Genomic DNA, 19,267 nt, shown 5'->3' with positions numbered 1-19,267 from the left:
TTCTTCATAAGTTTGAATAAAAAGAACCAATTTCACCCCAGCCATGACTGTCTTAACTCTTTGTCTCCATTTGTTTGCTGTCTCTTCTGGAAAATATCGGTGCTTCTGATGGCAGTCAAAGGAAACAAAAAAAGGATCGGGCAATATAGCATTACAAAGCACTCTAAATTAATCTATATACTCTCTACTGACTCAGCATACATAGCGGTTTAGCCACAAGTGAATGCTCTATTAGTTTGCTTAAGGCTTTGTGTTTCAGCTTTATGTTAATAAAACATAACAACAGCAAAAGACAAACTCTTGCCCCAAATCCTAGGGTAGATCAAGCAATCCCGCAAAGGATATTCCCTTTCTAATTTAGGATTGTGCCCTTCTTTTTCCTTTATGGTATATAAAGTATATAATTTTTTTTTCCTTTTAAAATATTTCTTGAAAAAAGTATGAGCAACTTCTGGTTTAGCTTTAGATATTTCTTTTTTAAGAAGATTCCCAAATCATCTTACAACTGTTGAATTTGAACTTTTAACACTGTAGATCCTAATGAAAAATAATTACCAACTCTTTCAGAAAAAACTCCTTTTCTCATGTTTCCCAAATTAGTAACATCCAGATTGAACACAGCCCAAAAGGTTATAAATAGTCTGGTTAAAAAAAAAATAAATGATCCTCTTTTAATTGCTCAGCTTTTGTACTCCAGTATTTGGAGGCCACCATTCATTAATTGATTACCCTACAGTCTTCCACATTTAAGATCTGAATTCTTAATATAGCCAGAAGTACAGTGAGTTGCAGGGTTTTAGCAGAATACAACAAAGTCTGATTCAAACATTGTTTACCCACTAACCCAAATTCTTCTTCTTCTGCAGGGCTTTTTAAAGCAGTGCTGTAAGGTATTGCATGTGACACTGAACCGCTTACACACAGCACCCTATAGATTAACACAAACATACCACCATCAGCTTTGGAGCATCTTTTAAAAGGGGCCCAACAGTACTCAAGTATAAGCACGTGACAAAATCTGACACAGATAGTTTAACACCAGTCCAATCTATATATGCTGTCTCTTCAAGCATATGTCATGTTAACATGGTTATTGCAGTTGTATTTCTATAGGTTTTTCATAAAATCCCAATTTAGGGTATGGTTCCACTCTACTGTGCTGCTGGCAGCAGATACAAAAGAGGAATTTCTGCTGACAGGTTTTGCTTATGCAGGAGCTTTTATTTCTCTGCTTAAAAATGCATTCATACAAATGGCTGAATTCTTGCAGTTAAGGGGGAATAACTGCTGGTAGGGTGGGAACCAGGATGTGAGGGAGAAAAGGAGCTTTTTCATATCAGTCTGCTGCTGACAGACGGGAATAAGGAAGCAACTGCTTCAGCGAAAGGGCAGGGGAGCGGCTCAGAGGGATTGCACCGTCCGCTGGCAAGATGCACGCGTCCCTGGGATGGCTGGTAGCACCTTTTTCATGGTGATGTAAAGAGCAAGTTAAAAGTAAAAGCGAGCGCTACCTGATTCAGTGGAATAAAATGTTTTTTAAAGTTATGTTTTTAAAAGGCAGAAAGTTATTATCAGAGCTGGAATTCAGCAAGGAAATTGGTGTTAGTACTCTTCATTAATGCTCTAGTAGTATTTTTATTTACAAAGTCTAGCAAGACAGAGAACCTCTCCTGAGAGGCTTTAGGTACTGATACCAGCACAGAATAAGATGCTTTGCTGCAGTTTTCTCAGACTTGATTCGTTAGCCTAAGAGAGGCACCCTTTCAACTGGGCTCAATTAACTTCCCTAAACCACACTCCCATATCTAATTATTAAAGACATTTCTAGACTTAATCAGGTCTTGTGCACTGGCATACACCGAGTATCCCATGTATGCTAGGACTGAAGACATCTGGAATCTTAACACAATGTGCAATGACTCTATTTTTTACCTGTTTCTTATTCTTGGCTCAGTGCCTGCTATAATGACCTTCTTTTTCAAAGTCTTTTATAAATCAAAAAAACGAATGTTTTTACCATACCTCTTTATGTTTGTGTTCTTTTCTCAGTGATTTTTCTAAAACTTTAGCTTCATATTCTGCTCTTGGATGATCCTGTGAAATAAGTCATATTTAATATAAAGCAAAATTATTTCTTTTCTGTATCAGCTACACATGAACTGTTTGCAGGTCAGTTTCCTGATCATTTCTGAGTTTTCTAACTGGATTCTAATTCACTTGGTATGTCATTCACGTCAACTGACAGTTGACTGTAATTAAAAAAGAACATTAAATCCCGTATCATTCACAGTTCTACAGCAGCAACTGCAGAATGATCTGGACTCACTATCAGACACCCACGTGCAATACCATGTAGATTAAATTTAGTACATGAGAGTATACAGCACAACCTGCTGTTAGCATGGTTCATACCAAGTGCCATTATTCTTGGATTTTAATTACCTACATTTTTTATAAACATTAGATTTTTCATGACATTAACTGTAATTTCAGTGATCCTCATCTCATGAGGGTAACAGTCATCTGCTGTAAATATGCAAAATACTTGGCTTTGGGGTCCCAGAAAATTGTCAGTTGGGGTCTTCCCCTAATCCTGTCTCAGTCAAAATCCACAGATTACCCATGTGCATTGAAGGAGAAAGTGTAGGAAACACTCAGAAGTAAGAGACAGCCAAAAGATTCAGAAAGATTCACGGACTCAGAATTCACTACAATTATGCATTCACAAAAGACTCAGGATTTACAATTATGCATCGGATGGGAAACAGAACTGAGTTGAAAAAAGTCTGAGCAAGTGGAGAGGGGGAGGGTGTAAAGGCAAAGCAATCAGTGGGAGGTCTAAAGAAAATCTGATGCTTGAAAAAGAAACGGTGGAGATCAAAAGATGGCATTCATCAGTAGACATGTAATAAAAAAAGGTAGGAGCAATTTTAAAAAAAATGTTTTCCAAACCTTGACTGCCTCCTTCGGGAAACCAGAAAAAACCACGAAAAACAAGAAAAAAAAAACAACAAAAAAAATGATTACTGAACTGTTGCAGATCATATTGGATTTATATTTTTAATATTACATGAAACAAGCATAGGTACAGTGGATGGCTAGGCACTACCAGAGAAAATTAGTCTACTCATGTTCTACAACTTTTATTAACATTACTCTAAGTATTGTATGAACTAGGTGTCCCTAAAACACTAGAAGATGAGACACTTGGGGGGGTTTAGTGTACCACTGGAAACCCTGACCCTTCAATATGGTTCAGTTTCACCCAAATCAGAAACAGGAGGGGCTTAAATTCTCCTCTAAACCCATGACTATATTATCTAGCATTGACTACACAAAACAAAGAATAAAATATACTGTATTAACAGCTGCTGTTTTAGCTGTGTAGAGCTCTGGACTCAGACATGAAGGGGACAGACACCAGAAGGATACAGTTAATCCTTTCTACTTTCATGTATGCTAACAACAAGTTACCAAAAATAAAAGAGCATATAGTATCCAGGAAATAAAACCCTATATTCTCTCCCAGTAAAACAGGTATGATCTAACAAAGCTCGTGGCATAGAGGCTGCTGGCATAGCACACCTAAATATATTATGGAGGCGATAAACATATTAAGAGAAGGTAATTCAAGCAGAAGGGTTTTGGGGGTGAGGCGAACAATAAACTGTGCCAGGCTCATCAAGCTGCACAGTGCCAAACCCAGAGCTGGTGAGGTTTTTGTTTCACGTGAGCAATATTTTTTGTGTATCTATTTAGAACATCTAGAGATATGACAAGGGTGGTCATACTTATTTTAATAACAACAACAGTACAAAAAAACCCCAGCCAGCCAGCAAACAAAGCAGCAGACGCCTGTACAAGCCATGGGTCCTAGCTCAGAACCTGCAGCAGGGGTTTCTCAGCACGGCTAGTCACATACGATGGGAAAAAGGAAGGGACCTGCACATCGCCGCCGCTTCTGAACTGTGGTACAGCCCTGGGCAAGGCTGCTGGGGCTGAGACTGTGTTACAGCCCTGGAAGGTGTCTCCTTTTTAGTAAAGCGACAGAATTAAAAAGAAAAAGGTGGGATACAGCTTCTCAGCTGGCTGGGGATTGTCTCTCCTTTCCTTCTAAAACTTAATTGATTTTTAAGTCCTTTTTTTATACAGATTCCGCCTTTTTCCCTTTCACACTATTTAGCACACTTAGCATAAACCTAGCTAGTGATATTCTTTTTTTTAGCAAATGAAAAAAAAACCTGCACACTGTGTCCCTCCCAATAGCCCAAGCCCACATGTCTGGCAATATTTTCTTTGGTATTTTCCAAGTCACGGCTTGATCCTGCATCGTTAAAGTTAATAGGAATTTTTCAGTGCTTTTTTACAGTGCTGTAACTTTATCAACTTCAATACATTCATTTCTGATTTACAGCAGCATGAGATGAATGAGGTCCTTAGTTGTTAGCACCCTGACATCAGCCCAGCAGTAAGATCTGAGCTGTATGTTCCATGCCTATGCTGCTAGGTGTGACCGGACTACACACTTCAAAAAAATAGCAGATTTTGTGGCTATACAATTACGTTTCTATGGCAACAAGACATACTAGTCATACCCTTGCTATAAAAATCTCGAATAGTTCATGTACAGAGATTTTCCTTTCTTTGAAATGACGGAACCGCCCCAAGAGCAGTTCCCTGTGAGGCAACGTCTATCGGCTTGGGGCAAAGAGCTATTGGTAACACCACGGTGGAAGTCAAAGAGTCAGAACTGAAGGGACAAACCTCCTCCTCTTCAAACCCAGTCAGGTCCCACCTGTAGTTGAGACGCATCTGTTTTCTCTTCCAGTGTTCCATGAAGGTGGCAGCTGAAACAACAGTTTCAGAATTATTTTGACATTTTACCAAAAAAAAAAAAAAAAAAAAAAAAAAAAAAAAGAAAATCGCAGCAGCCTCTGGGGTTTGTCTTGGGAGGCACTCTGGCCACACTGCCCATCACCTGCTGTGTGTCTGCGGGCTCACACCTCCCAAGGGTCTCAGCAGGTGCAATAGCGTTTCACATACCGGGGCAGGTTAACTTCATTCTTGTGACCCATATTTCACAGTAATGTCTCTCTCTGGGAAATAATGAGGCATTAGAAGCTAAACTTTTTATCTAGGTAAGCTAAAAGAAATGGCATTTACTACATCCACAGCTTCATACGGAAAGACGACTACAATTTTTTAAGGTGTCTAAGACAGACAGACACCCAAACTTATTTAAATATTTGTATGTCTGACTATGGTATTGTTGGTCTTCATCTGCATGTAATTCCATCTGTAAATCCAAATAAACCTGTGTTTTATCTCTACAAAATATGAATGACTTAACTAGTCCTGTTCTGCTGGTATAGTTATTCCCTCAGAGACAGCAAGATAAAGCATTTTTATATTGTTATAATTACATCCATTTAGTGGTCATAATAGTATGATTAGCTCTAATTATCACACCCAAACCCAAATACTCATGCCAGCTACAGGTGGACAGGCTGGAATTCCTGAGTCCCAGTGAATGATCCCGGTCTATATCAGTCTATCTGCCTCTGAGACCGAGCAAGTTCTCAGAGGACATATTTAGATGCTGGGAATACACCAGTGCTGTACAATAAAGAAGTGATTATGAAACAGGCAAGTCTACCAAGAAATGGTGTTCCCAGGGGAGTTTCCTGCAGTGAGTATTAACAGATGTGCTCAGAAACATTCATGTCCAGAAAGACCAGAGGCAGGGGGAGGGTAAGAAAGTTGAATAGAGAGGAAAGGACACCCTCACGACTGGAACCAGGCTAGGGTCATGATATTAATTCGCCTTCCAAGAGAAACTCTCACGTGCAGAACTTACAGCTGAGCCCCTTTACAAGCCGTAGGCTTCCTGTAAATTGGGATGGCCACAGCTGTGTCTTACGAGAGTCTCTGTCATGGTCCCTGGAATTGCCTCCCCTCTCCCTGCTGCTGGCAGTTCTTGTGCTGGGGTCTGCAGCTTCCACGTTCAGCAAGAAATACAGAAAATGAACAAGAGCTGTTCCTTAGTCCTACTAGAAATCCTTCCGTGGCACTGACTTACAACAATGCAAAATGAAAAGGCTGCATCTGAAACACAGCCAGCTCATTTCAAAAGCCCTCAGTGAACGTGCCAGGTGGTGATGTACTGCTGCTTTGCCAGGCATACCTGCATTTTCATATTTCATCTGGGCCCATAAGCATAAGTGGAGCTTAAAAATTCCCAAAGGTTACTGTCTAGATGATATTGTCTGGATTCTCTGACATTTTTAATGCCATTTAATTCCAAACAGCACTGGGCCACAGTCCATGTTTAATGTTGAACTTCTAACCAGGGCCCAGTTTGGTGCTATAGCTGTTTTAACACTCATGTGAGTGTAGTTCTCCAGGGTGTTACGATACCCCCATGAGACAAAGAAAGCCTGGCCAAATGTTTGCTCACAGCACCCCTGAACTTGGGATCATTTTCTTGCTATGCTAAGGATGCCCTGGGTCACCTGAGCAGGTTACTTGGGTCTCCTCTGCCTCAACTCTTCAACTATACACGAACCTAATACAACTTCTCCTTATGTGCTGTGGTGCTCACAAATGTCACTGGAGTCCATATGTGTGCCTATATTTAGAGACAATTTCTATTGATACTATTTCCTTAAAAAATGAAGTACTCCTTTCATTTTTAAAAAATTCTTTTAACAAATCCTTTAGAAATGAAATTTGCAATCATGCAAATTCAAAACCTTGTGGGAAAAGTTCTGATCTTCCCAATTCAAAAATACCTTTCTGAAACAACATTCATTTTATATGGTATTGTACCACAATAAAATTTTATGTTGACCCTGAAGAACTTCAGGAATTTCACATCCCACTCCAAAACTATCATCTTAGTATTAAGCCTGATTTTGTACAGAGCACAGAAACTGGCTTCTGCCATTCTGCCTTACTTTGCCCAAGAATGTTACAAAATGGATGGAGGGACCCATAGTTGTTTGCTAAGAAAAGGGAGGTAAGCAGCATTACTTTCTAGACAAGAGAGTATTTTGTGCGAGATCCACACGGGTTCACAACAATTGTAACTGAGGAAGACCGAAACCAACACTTGACTCTCCATGTGAGAGAATCAGTCTATTTAAAGTCTCTGACACTGCATTCTGCTTTGGAGTGTATCACGTTTCTCCCTATATGCTACATGGCAAGATGATGATCTGTAAGATAGTGATCCCTCCTCTCTGCTGTGTAACTGGTCGAGTTCAACCTCCCACCACCACTTCCCAGCTTTCCTTCCAAACCTGCAGCGCTCTTGACTCCCCACTGTTCCCAAAATCCCTCTGCAGCACTGTCCTTGTCCTCTTCCTTACAGTACTTGATAATCAGCTCTCAGCATTGCATCTAAAACCTTATCTCAAATTGAGACCTTGGTCAAAAAGACACTGCTTTAAACTGAATTATGTTGAATTGTACTAAAATCAGTTCAGATGGATGGTAATGTAAAAATGACTCCCTGCATTCTAGAACAAATAAAAACTCAGGCTGTGTTTTCAGGATTAAATATAATCCAAAACAGGTTATTTGCTAACTCACAACAAGGTGTACAGGAAGGGCAAGCATCATCTTGTGCTGTTCTCACTGATGCTGGGACTTTGTGGCCATTAAACTTCAAAGCTGGGGGGAATAACATGCATTTCCCTATTCTCTGTAGCCTCTCTATACAGGGCTCCCAGTCAGAAACATGGGGTTTGGACCCCATCAGTTCCCACTTATCTTAACAGGCCCTCCTGGCCCCAGCGAAGATGACCAGAGGCTCCTCCCCTCTCCTCCAGCACCCATGCCTGGTGCTGGGGTGCCTGAGCAAGGGGGTCCCTATCCCTCCTGCAGCAGGGAGGAGAAAAGCCCTCAATAACCATTCCTGAAGACACTCTCACAAAGATTTCATGAGTGGGTTAATATTTTCAACTAAGTTCTACAGACATGTGAAGAAAGGTTAAGTGATGTGCTTAAAGTACAAGGGCAGTCAGCGTCAGAAAAAATACCTATAACGCCACTGTTCCTGCTTCATGGTCTACACGCATGATGTCTGCCTGCTGATAAACTTAATTGCATCTCAGAGCTTACTCAAGAATCAATGTTGGTTTGTCCTGAGACGCTAAAGGCCATTACACTTCCCTGCGGAGCCCTCCCCTCAACCCCAGAGTACATTAATATATTTCTTCTGTAATGTTGTAAAGTGGAAGCTGGCTCTCCAAATAGATTTTTTTTTTGTGTTGGCAAGCTGCGCAATCCTGTTAATGAAATTTTGACATACCACGCAGCAGTTTTATGACAGATGCTTAACAATTTCATTTGATGTTCATCTTGAGCAACTTTTTGAATCTTAGCCTTCAGTCCAGAATATAAATTTTGGGATGACAGTTTCATAGGAAAGAAAAAAAAAAAAAAGAAAGAAAAGAAGTTCTCTATATAATTAACTGCCCGAGTATAAATATACTGGTTTATCTCTTCTGTTTCTTCCTGTTGTATCTTAAATAATTAAACACTTAACATGAAGGCATATATCTTCCTACCCCAGAGAGCCATGAAGACTGAGAAGAAGACAGTTGCAGGGTTATCAAACAGATGGCTTGCACGAGCAGTCGCACAAGCAGAGCTCATCTTCCAGTAACTGCATGTTCTGTCACATAAGGGACACATGGTGATATTGTTCCTCTGGTCACACATTTCCATACTGCAACAAAGCAACCACATATGGAAAAATCATGGTCAGTATGGCTCCATCTTCCATGCTCCAATGATCTTTGCTCCTCTGCACAGCACCTGTTTCTGGTCTGTAGGACCATCCGATACTATCCTCACAGTCCTTCCCAGCTCTTGCCCCAGTGAGCAGCTCTGTTCATAGCCTACACCGTTGTGGGGGCTGAAATCCTCGTGCAAGGCTGCTGTCTCCCTCCATCCCCAGCCCTACTTCTATTCCAGGGAATAAGAGAGAGCATTATGAGAGACACAAGGCTCTATCTTACAGTAGAAAAATAAAGAAAATAGAATTTAAAAATAATTTTTGTTTTGAAATACTAACTACAGTCATAGATAAGGGGAAGTGCCGAGTATCAAGAGACTGGAGTTCAACCAATTTATCTTCTATGCACTGCATCTGTGAAATAGCAGCAGTGACCCTCCCTTTGACTTTCTTCAACTGTTGGAAGCAGTACAAAGCAATCTTAATGAACAACACAAAAAATAATCTATTTTTCTATATCCATTATCTGCTTTGTTACTTAGGGCTCATGGCTGATGTACAAACTATGTCATTTTCATCTACAGCTGATGATGCATGCAGGGAAAATAATGCAAAATCATAGGGCTTTAAAAATATTAAAATACAAAACTTAATAAAAAATTAAAAATAGTAGGACATCAAGATTTTGCTAATCTGATCACAATTGCTTATTTAAGGCATGTATATTCTTGATTCATCTTTATGGCACGCAATGCCCTCCTCAGCACTTTACGATGGGAAGCACTAAAACCTATCATTAGCAGTATTTTGTTGGTTTGTTTTAACATAATGATCTGAGTTAGGAAAAAAACCCAACACCTGAGCAACCAGCCAAGAATTATTTTTAGTACATCAATGCAAACTCCACAAGTAATATTAACAAAAAACGCTAATGATTTAAAAACATGCTGCAGCAACTCTCAGCCCTTGGTAGCAAATCCATCTCTTACTGTGATCAGAAATCAGTGGGACCACAAGCTCTCCTATCCCTACGGACTTGGCTTAATTTTCAGCACAGCTTCCAAACAATGAAGTGTGTGGGGCATGAGGAGGGAAAGCAGAGGGAGCACACCACACACTGGCAAGTGCCAGTTGGCAGACAGACCTCGGGAAGCCACCACCAGCAAACATGGATCCGGGCATCGGGCTGTGGGTGGCACAGGGCAAGCCGCAGCAGCCAGGAGTTTTGGCTGCGCTCACCCTAGATATTAGTGACAAAACATTTCTAGAGAAAGGTTACATTGAGTTTCTAGTGGCCTCCAGCAATATGATATACTTATTTATTTTACCTTGGTATATTCTCATCCACAGTTGCACAGCCGTATAGGAAAACTATGATCCCTACAATTGAAGCTGGAATAAGCATTTGTGTATAAACTCCCAGCCAGGCAAAATACAGTCCAATCTTCTCTCCAAAGTATTTTCTGAAATACATTTAAAAAAAAAAGAAATGAGAGAGAGAAATGTTTCCTATTTCTTAAAATATAACATGGCTAAAATTACAAATTGCAGCTGGATTAAGCATGGAGAAAGTAAGATCTGATGACCTGTGGGAATTTTTTTCTTCTCAGAGGACTCTCTTTCTCATGATGCTTGGAGTTAATCCAGAGATACAGGCACCATGAAAATAAGTCATTTTTTCCCCTGTGCTTCTGCTGTGTAAGTCGGTATCTTTGGATCTCCTGTGAGTGAATCCTCTTTAAAAAGCACCTCCTTTTCTTCATGGTCTTAGCTCTCACCACCAGCAAACAAAATTAATTAAAATTATGTCCCCCACAAGCTTTCACACTAGGTGGGATATATCAGTGTGTTTTTAAACTCACAGAAACCTCCTTTGACCCAATGAACTTCCCATTCTCCAGAAACCTCCAGCGTGGCACAGAGGGCAGCACCCCCACAGGGACACCCGCCCAAGCATCACTGTGCACAGCTTCGGCGCTGCCCAGTGGAAACACAACGTTAAGGGCTGAACTCTCACCTGACCAGGTCAATTGGCTGGTACTTATAAAAAACTCCGTAGCTTGCCCACTCCTCACACAGGAGCTGTAAAACAAAAAGGCAAAGCAAAAGTTAAAGCGCTGCGTACACAAATGTTTCTCCTTTGGTCCAGCAAACTGCAGAGCTTACGCTGTGGATCTGGTTTCACTGCTTTGTGGTTTCAAGCCATAATCTGCCAATACACGCAGTATGCATTAAGTATTAAAAACAAATTTGATGCTCTGGCATGCTATAGTACAGTGATGAATTCTAGTACATTAAAAGGCTCTCCAGCAACTGGACTGACAGATAACTATAGCAGGGACAGGGACAGTAGTCCTGATGTTACGATCCGTAGGAGGTATCTAGTGGAATGGATGTGAAAGATGAATATGCTTTGAGTTAGAAGACAGAAAAAAACCTAGCATAAACTGTTTTTTTTTTCACTACACAAACCATAATATTCATCATCCATCAAGAGGTGCTGTGCAGAGGTGCCTCAAAGGCTGCATTTAAGAGTTTTTCAGCTTTAAACTAAAAGGACACGATGATTTCCACTCGTCCTTTTGATTAGGATATGGGCCAAGGAAAACAATGATCCCCATTAGTGATTTATAAAATCAAATCACTCACAAAAATAGTTTCCTGTGAGGCCTTCAACTTAGCTTTTACTTTGTAAAATATATATATAGTGCTTCTCAGACCCTATTTTTTTCTTAATTCAATTCAGCTAACAGAGTGAATAAGCAATCAATGTGTGTACAAACAATACTGGAGAAGAGGAACTGTGCTCACTGGCCACCCAGCCATCACCTCCTCTGTGGGACAAGGGGAAGAGAAGCTTTACAAGCTCTTGTGAAGTCAGGTCTCCCTTTACTGCTCTTCTTCCTGCTTTAACCCAGTGACATGACCTTGGTAGCAGGATGTTTGTGGGCCAGCTACCGATATTTCAAGGAGATGCTTTGATGGTCACGTCTGTATTCATTAATTCATTTAGCAACAACATCATCTTTTTCCTTTTTCCTCAAATGTAAAAGCACAAACTGATTATTGCTGAGGTACTTCTTTTTGTTGAACATTGGGTAAAAAATAGAGAAAAAAAAGACAACAAATTTCAGAGCTTGGTTGCACAAATCTCCATCAGTGGGTGAGGGCTGTACAAGCAGCTCAGCTGTGGAAGGAACTGCATCGGGGAGCCACAACCTAAACCAGCTATCATTACAGGGAGGGCAACATTATTAATCATGTTTATAGAAGAACAGACCAAAATAGGGTATTATTGCTTAAATCTGTAGGCTATTTTAACATGAGAAACTTGAGAGATGTCAGCCTCCTACAGCTCTCCAGTGAAACGCAGCAAAGCAAGGAAGGGCAGGACTGCCCATGCCCATTCCTACTTCTTGCATTTTATCACAGAAAAGTCATACAGCGAACAACATTTCTAAAGTAGTTTTGCAGTTCTCCTGCCAAATCATTAACACAAACTTTCCAAGCTGAACTGCTGTGCTTCTCATGCAAATGGTTCAAGCCATTCAAAAAAATACAGCTTTACTTTTACAGAAATATGACATCAAAAATCTAAGTGGACTGTGGATTTTCCCCTCTGCAACTCAAAATCATAAATCTTTATTAGTTTCCTAACAACAGTAAGAGCAGAAACTGAAATGTAAAGGCAGGCCTTTACTAAGCAGCATCGTTCTTGCTAATTTTATTTTTATTCTGCTTTAGGTTTCTTTCAACCACATTTTCCGAAAGTTTAAGGCCAGCTGCCTGTGTCTGGGAAACAATTAATGATTTGGGACACCTCAACATCTATGTGCACTAGCTAAGACCCTTCCTTTTATTTTTTTTTTTACTTCATTTTTACAAACTAAGTTTGTGCTGGAAATTAGATTCCATTTCTGTGATCTAAGCTGGTGAAGCATATCAGGAAAACACTAAGCTAAGGAGATTTTGCATTGATGCCATGTTTCAGTTTTGTACAACACTTCAAACCAAATTTATGCCTAAAGTACAAATGAATTATCTCTTTTATCCTGACATTTATCAGCTTGATATTCAAAGCACAGCTTCAAAGACATGATTAGAGGAGATCAGTACACTAAATATTTACTTCATTTCTATGCCTCAAATCTTTAATTTTGTAGTTAAAAAAGGCACAGGCCTGGCCTAGCACTGGATTAGATTAAAGCAAGTTTCAAGAAACCAGAACAGACATGCCAAAACACACCACAAGATTATTTGAAGGAACTGGAAGTCAAAAGCCAAGGTAAACATTTCCAAGCACACAGTGAACTTGTGAAATGAATGAATTTGTGAGGTCAGAAAAGTTAGTAATAAAAATGATAGTCCAGATGCCTTGAGGAAACATGCACTCTCATCCTGTTTTTGGTTGAACAATGTGTTGCTTAATAATGAAATGACAGGTATGTGGTATTTTTAACACACATTAATAGAGGGTGAACATATTTTGATGAGCCATTTGCATCTTTAAGGCCCAGCAGACCTTTAATTTTGGGTACCTATTTTTTACATGACCAACCTGAAAGGCTTTATACCCGTTTTTCCTATTATCTGAATGTCCACAGCAAAGTTTTGGATATGTGACCGTCAAACAAACTGAAAAGGCAAAGTTTCAAGTCTGAAAGCCCAACATATATGGCACCTAAATTTAGTAGCTCCTCCTGAGAGAACTGGTCATAACCACTCTACTTCAGTTTTTTTCTGATACATGGGAAAAAAAAGCCTGTGTTCTTTAGAGAAGTGTGATCAGGAGTATGTAGTAATTGTACTCTGAAATTAAGAAATCAATACTTCTTCAAAGGGAGAAAAATTTGGTTATTCTTATGAAAAGTTATTTCCTTGGAATAATTCCTACTCCTTTTACCACTATGAACAAATGTCTTTCAGTATACAAACAATAAAAACACAATTTAAACCACAGATGTATGCAAAAAGTGATGCGATGTATCAGTATACATTCACAGGGCAGCTTCTGGCTGAACAGTGCACATTAAAGCTTTGCTGAGAATGTCTCATTTCTGATAAATATTCAATCTTTCTTTCCCAATAACTTCTATGCTTACGTTTTTCAACTGCCTCCCTCCTCCTCCCCCCAACCCAGTTGTGATCCTCACACTCCAGATCAGCAGCACATTAATTCAGCAGAGGTTGCAGTGTTGAAACCAGAGCTCATTATAGAGTGGAGCAGGATTTACGTCAGGTACAGATACTGGAATATGACTGAGCATATTCTCATCAGACCTGGTCTGAAATGACATCATCTGAACTTTAGGAGGGTTTATATGTAAACGCTGTCAGTACTCTTACCAACAGGGCGAGAAATGTATCATTATTGAGCTTGATAACTTATACATGTCCATACTGCATTTCATATTTGGGTAAACTTAAAAACTGGAAAGTACTTCTACTGCTTGCCATTTAGTGCCTTTTTGCAGTATTTTCTGTGAAAATTTAGCAAACATCCAGATTCCAACAGGTGACTCTTCAGGCTGGGACTCGTGCAAATAGGTCAGACCCCCTTGATATCAACTTACTTTTCTGTCATTAGGTTCAATGTTTTCACCTTCATAGTCACCCTTTAAAAAAAAAAAAAGAAAAAAAAAATCTGCGTCATTCAGTGAGTCGCACCCAGAACTGCTATGCATCTTGCATACCCATGTATCCCACTCACTTAATGCATCAAAAACAGAAAAAGCAATCTGTAAAATAATGCTGTATTTTCGGAGTTCATTTGTCATAGCACACTTTGTCTTCTGTCATCAGGCACATTAAGAAAGTAATAATGTCCGTCACTGGGGGAAAAGGAATGAATAAGTGATAAAGGTGGCCTAAAAATGTCAAGGGAAAGGATGCGGTATTGCCATGGTATTTGGGGTTCAGCTCAGTCCACTTGCAAGAGAAGAGACCAGCTGAGAGAGCTGATCCCTATCCAGACTCTCCAAACACTCAGGGCTGATTAGATTTGAGGTTTTAATTTGAAGCTATTTTTAAATATGATACAGGAGTAAACCAAGACAATAAATAACTTATATACAAGACTATCAGTAGCTGTCTAAAGACATGAGACAAGTACATGCAGAGAAGTTTATTTAACCTTTCTGGATTTCTATGCGATATTGCTGTAGTTTAAGAGTGCCTGACATTTATGATAAACATCAGGCAGATAAAGAGGCTGTTCTGGTCTCAGTTACATCGTGATAAAACACTCGTGGTCCCGTGTAAAGCCAGTGTGAGTGAGGGGAGCAGAAAACTAGGAAGACACACTTCATCTTCACATCCAGAAAACCGGCACCAGGCTCGACAGCCCTTGTAAGCTCACACAGCCAGTACATCATGAGGAACACGACTGCCACGTCCCCTTGACAGCTGTCAAGCCTTTCTGTTACAGTCTAGCTAAGAGCATGTGTTTGTTAGTTCTAGTTGTACCTTGAACCTTTAAGTAAAAATGTCATCAGCACCCAACTGCTGTGTACCTCTGGCAGGATAGGGATCCCCAGCTCAGGTATGAATGCCACCAAAATTCCCCACCTCTCTCTAATCCTCTTGACAAACACCATAGTTGAACACACTCTTGACATCTTACTGAACTGCTCAAGAGCAGATTTCATCAGTAAGAAGGTCTGCAGCCATGCCCTGTCCCATGTCACTTCAAGGTCTTGCTTATGGGTTTTCCCCCAGTGGCAACCAGTCGCACAGACACACAGCTACTGACACCTCTGTGCTGGCAAGGGGGATGCCAGGCAGATGTGGTTGAGGGAACAAGCTACCTGGTGCCCCAGGAATAAATACATTTCTTAACACTGATGCCAGGGATCTCAGGAGCAGGTGGTCAGAAAATAACAGAAGCATTTCATTTGCTAAGCCAGCAAAACAACTCTTCTAATGTTACGTTCAAACGTTACTTATGTTCATCAAAGTTAGAACAGAGGTGGGGAGTTCATTAAAAGGAGCAGAGTGATGGAAACAACCCACAGAAGTTACTGCAGTCGTGATACAAGCAAGCAGGAAGTCAGGATCCAAAACACTCATGGCTTGGGATGATGCCATTAATATGTAACGCATTGAGGATTTCTTGTCAGATAGTAGATATGTAAAATACATTGCAAGGTCACTTACGTCATGCAAAGGATACGCAGCACTGTAAACTCCATTGGCAAGCAGACTGGTGATCCCTTGAAAAATAAAGACATAATAGTTATTTATAATTTCAAGGTTAGACAGTCTCACTTTATCATCCTTCCTGGAGATTTCCCTCAAAATAACAGTCATTTGGTCAGATAATGATTTTTCTGCCATCTCATTCCTTTCCATGTAGTTTCATTTTTAATCATATAGGTTATTAAACATGACTCATTTTATGAAATGGAAAACTGCAGAGAGCAAGAGGAAGTCATATATATTTGAGAATCAAGAATTAGAAGCCAATGACTTGAAATTAGTCATTAAAATAAATTACATTTTCTGAAAAGTCAGTTTGATTTAAGGGCAAGCCTGAAGATTTGAAAGTGTACAGCAGAAGGCTCGATCACAAGAAGAATATGGCTGGAATTGATGGCGTACAGGAACACGCATACACACTCATCATCCACACAAAGTTTTGAATTAAGATTTCAGATTGCTTAGAGAAATTGTAGGGAAAGCCTTTGCGAAGACCTTGGCGTAATACTTACCATATTTACCACATTTTCGTCTTTTATTTAAAAGGGTAGTTTCCTTCTTTCTTCCCTCTCCTTTCCCTGTTTACACATCCGTTTATTAGTGACATGCATGAGGCTGAAAGCAATTAATGCTTCATCTATAAAATGTATGTGGTATAAGGGACTTGGAGGAGCCCTGCCTTCCCAGGTGTGGTAGTTAGTGTTCCTTAACTTAGGGCCAGAGTATGGATGGGTTGGGAGGAGCTAACGTGTAAGTTTGGAGGAGCACAGCAGCAAGCGGCTCTTCGACATTGCAGTCCACTGCACCATTCCCAAAGGTCACTGGGCTGGACCTGGACCTTTGAGGGCTGTAGCACATTACTCCTCTAATGTTCTTGCTGCAGCTGCTGGCATTAATATAGCTACTTCCAATTATGGAGTATTACCCACGTCTGAAGGTGTCACGTTATCTGGGGAGATACATTTGGGGATTCAACGAACCAGTCTTGGGTGCTGAATCAGAGCTAAGTCAAGTATTTGTCTTTGTGCAAGGCTAAGCTGATTAATGCCAATAAAAAAAAATAAATCTGGCATTGTGGAGAATTTAAAAGGACTTAAAAAAAGGAAATAAAAATGATGTGCTGCAGTGTGCTCCATGCTGCCCATCAGTTCATTGCTAAGAAAAGAGCGTGGGACTGGATTTGAAGGAACCTTGACCATGAACCAGGAAACAGCTAACTGTAGGATCACTGAGACATTTTTGATTGTTCTTGAAATGAGAATTTTCCAAGTTCATTAACATTTTCAAGATACTAATCACCTGCTGGAGGAACTACTCCAGGAATGCTCAGTATCTTGCAGTATCGTTGATTTTCAAAGTCCTATTTAAGATTATACAGTACTATGAATTGTCTGCAAATGTTTCCACACTTCTGGCAGAAACAGCTAGTGATCAGATTATTTTTCTAGGGCTGTGCAACCGATCGAAGACCTACATAGTACCCTTCTACATATCAGTATTTAACAATGAAGACAGGTTCATACTTTTGCAAATTTTCAAAATAAATAACAAAGACTGCAGTGTTCACTGGGCAGCCACCTTTTTCCTGCTGGGCAGAAATGTTGAAGCATTATCTGTGTTTGCTCAAATCTGTTTGCAACCTTTGCTGGGTTGTAACCCAGCATTCCAACGCTGGAACACAAAGGACCTGATTGAGTTATGCTGAGTATACCCACGGACAGGCTGGCCTAATGACATTTTTATTAGGTATACTGTGTGACCTTGCCTTTAGCCTCCCCGCTATTCAACTAATCTCTAATGTGTTTCCCATTTCGGGACTGGGAAAAAGAAAAAAAAAGAAAGAAAAAATATCAAGTGAGTAATCAAATCCAAGGCAAGAATTGAAACCGAACTGTATGACCTTCCCCTTTCGAGAGTGCAAATACATAATTTCCAATTAAAATGATCCAGCACCAGCCTCGAGAAGGGTCCTGAAAGTCACAGATTAACTTGGATTTCCCATGCTACAGGGAAACAGTACTTCTGTTAATACTGGCTGAACACCAAAATTCAGTGTATACAAGGACTCAACAATTGTACATTGTATGTTGTTACTTCAACAGAAAAGTCAAAGCGTGAAAATCATTTTTGGCATAATTATTCTTCTATTATTTGATGTATTTCTAAGCAGCTGATGGGTCAATATTGAACAGAACTACCTGTAATTCAAGTTCCCATTGTTATATTTAACTGCTTGTAAGCAAATAAATGCTATAACAGATTCCAACTGTTATCAAACATTTTCTCCCATGTTCACGCACTTTTCTCATACAAATTTGTTTCTATTGGTTGCCTGTTAAAAAGCTTGGATAGGAGGGTATTCACCCTTCATCCTTATATCATTTGGTTTACAATTAACTATTTGTTAATTTTGCTCCCACAGTCAAGGGGACCTATATATCACAATATGTATGAAATAAAGTATGTAACAACTGAACAGGAAATGCTGCCAACAAATCTTTCAGATGACCTGATCTGTAATTCATGTTTACCTGTATTATGAATTTACTTCTTACAGCACAAGCCCCAAGGCTGAAATCCTAGAACTACTGGCCATGGCAGTACCAATTTCACAGCAACTGACTTGCAACAACTGTTTTGAGGGCTAAGAGATGGGCCAGCTTTCAGGGTGTGCCTTAGTCCTTGGCCATTCCACCAGGGTAATCTCAGTTCCACATAGAACAGTGTTTCATGCAGTCATCAGTTAAGACTACTTCACTCAAGTCATTGAAAAGCCTTCCCACGATAAAAACGTGAGGTTCCTACTTCAAAGGAATGGGCCAAACCATAGACTTTAACTGCAGTTATTGAACTTCATGGCAATACCCTCATCCGCTTCAGTGAGTGTAAGACTGAACCAACACAGAGCACATATTATCCACTGGTTTATATCACCATCCAGTCCTGCTGCAAAGGACCTAACTAACATCTGCAGGGGCTATATGCTCACTTACCACTTCAATTCAAAGTCAAATCTATAAAATCACTTTTGAAAAAATTCCAAACAGCTATATTAATTAAATTTCCAAATGAAACAATTATATCCACAAACATCAAATTAGAGGGCAGGGGAAAAACCTAAACTCCACAGCCAGTTACAACTCACAGTTATTTTCAATACCTGAAAACGATACCAATCTTAAAGCTAAATAATGTTCCTTACCCATGCTATATTTTGCTTTGGTACACGTCGTTCTTTTCAGTATTTCATAAACCTATGGAAGTAAGATAAAAGAGAGGAAAGGGTTACTTCAGATACTGCCAGTGAAAAGCACAATCTTTTTGTGT

At 39.9% G+C, this 19,267-nt stretch overlaps 1 protein-coding gene across 3 annotated transcripts in view; it reads right to left on the bottom strand.

Annotated features, from left to right (window-relative positions):
• Positions 1-19,267, bottom strand: part of ANO1 (anoctamin 1) — an 82,318-nt gene that overhangs the window by 16,288 nt on the left and 46,763 nt on the right. Inside the window, exons 7-17 of one of the 3 annotated variants that reach the window (XM_055814600.1) lie at positions 19,143-19,194; positions 16,453-16,518; positions 15,899-15,954; positions 14,317-14,358; positions 10,761-10,825; positions 10,072-10,206; positions 8,574-8,734; positions 4,765-4,847; positions 2,953-2,964; positions 2,023-2,094; positions 28-105 (exon numbers count right to left, since the gene is read on the bottom strand). In XM_055814600.1, coding sequence (XP_055670575.1) covers positions 28-105; positions 2,023-2,094; positions 2,953-2,964; positions 4,765-4,847; positions 8,574-8,734; positions 10,072-10,206; positions 10,761-10,825; positions 14,317-14,358; positions 15,899-15,954; positions 16,453-16,518; positions 19,143-19,194 — 822 coding nt within the window. The remainder of the gene's footprint in view (positions 1-27; positions 106-2,022; positions 2,095-2,952; positions 2,965-4,764; positions 4,848-8,573; positions 8,735-10,071; positions 10,207-10,760; positions 10,826-14,316; positions 14,359-15,898; positions 15,955-16,452; positions 16,519-19,142; positions 19,195-19,267) is intronic. The other 2 variants (XM_027790858.2, XM_027790859.2) reach the window with 2 other exon arrangements.

The sequence above is a fragment of the Falco peregrinus genome, chromosome 9 (genome assembly GCF_023634155.1).
Source record: "Falco peregrinus isolate bFalPer1 chromosome 9, bFalPer1.pri, whole genome shotgun sequence".
In the NCBI taxonomy this organism is placed as follows: Eukaryota; Metazoa; Chordata; class Aves; order Falconiformes; family Falconidae; genus Falco; species Falco peregrinus.
Note: the sequence above shows the minus strand (reverse complement) of the source record. Positions and strands in the feature narration are given on the sequence as shown.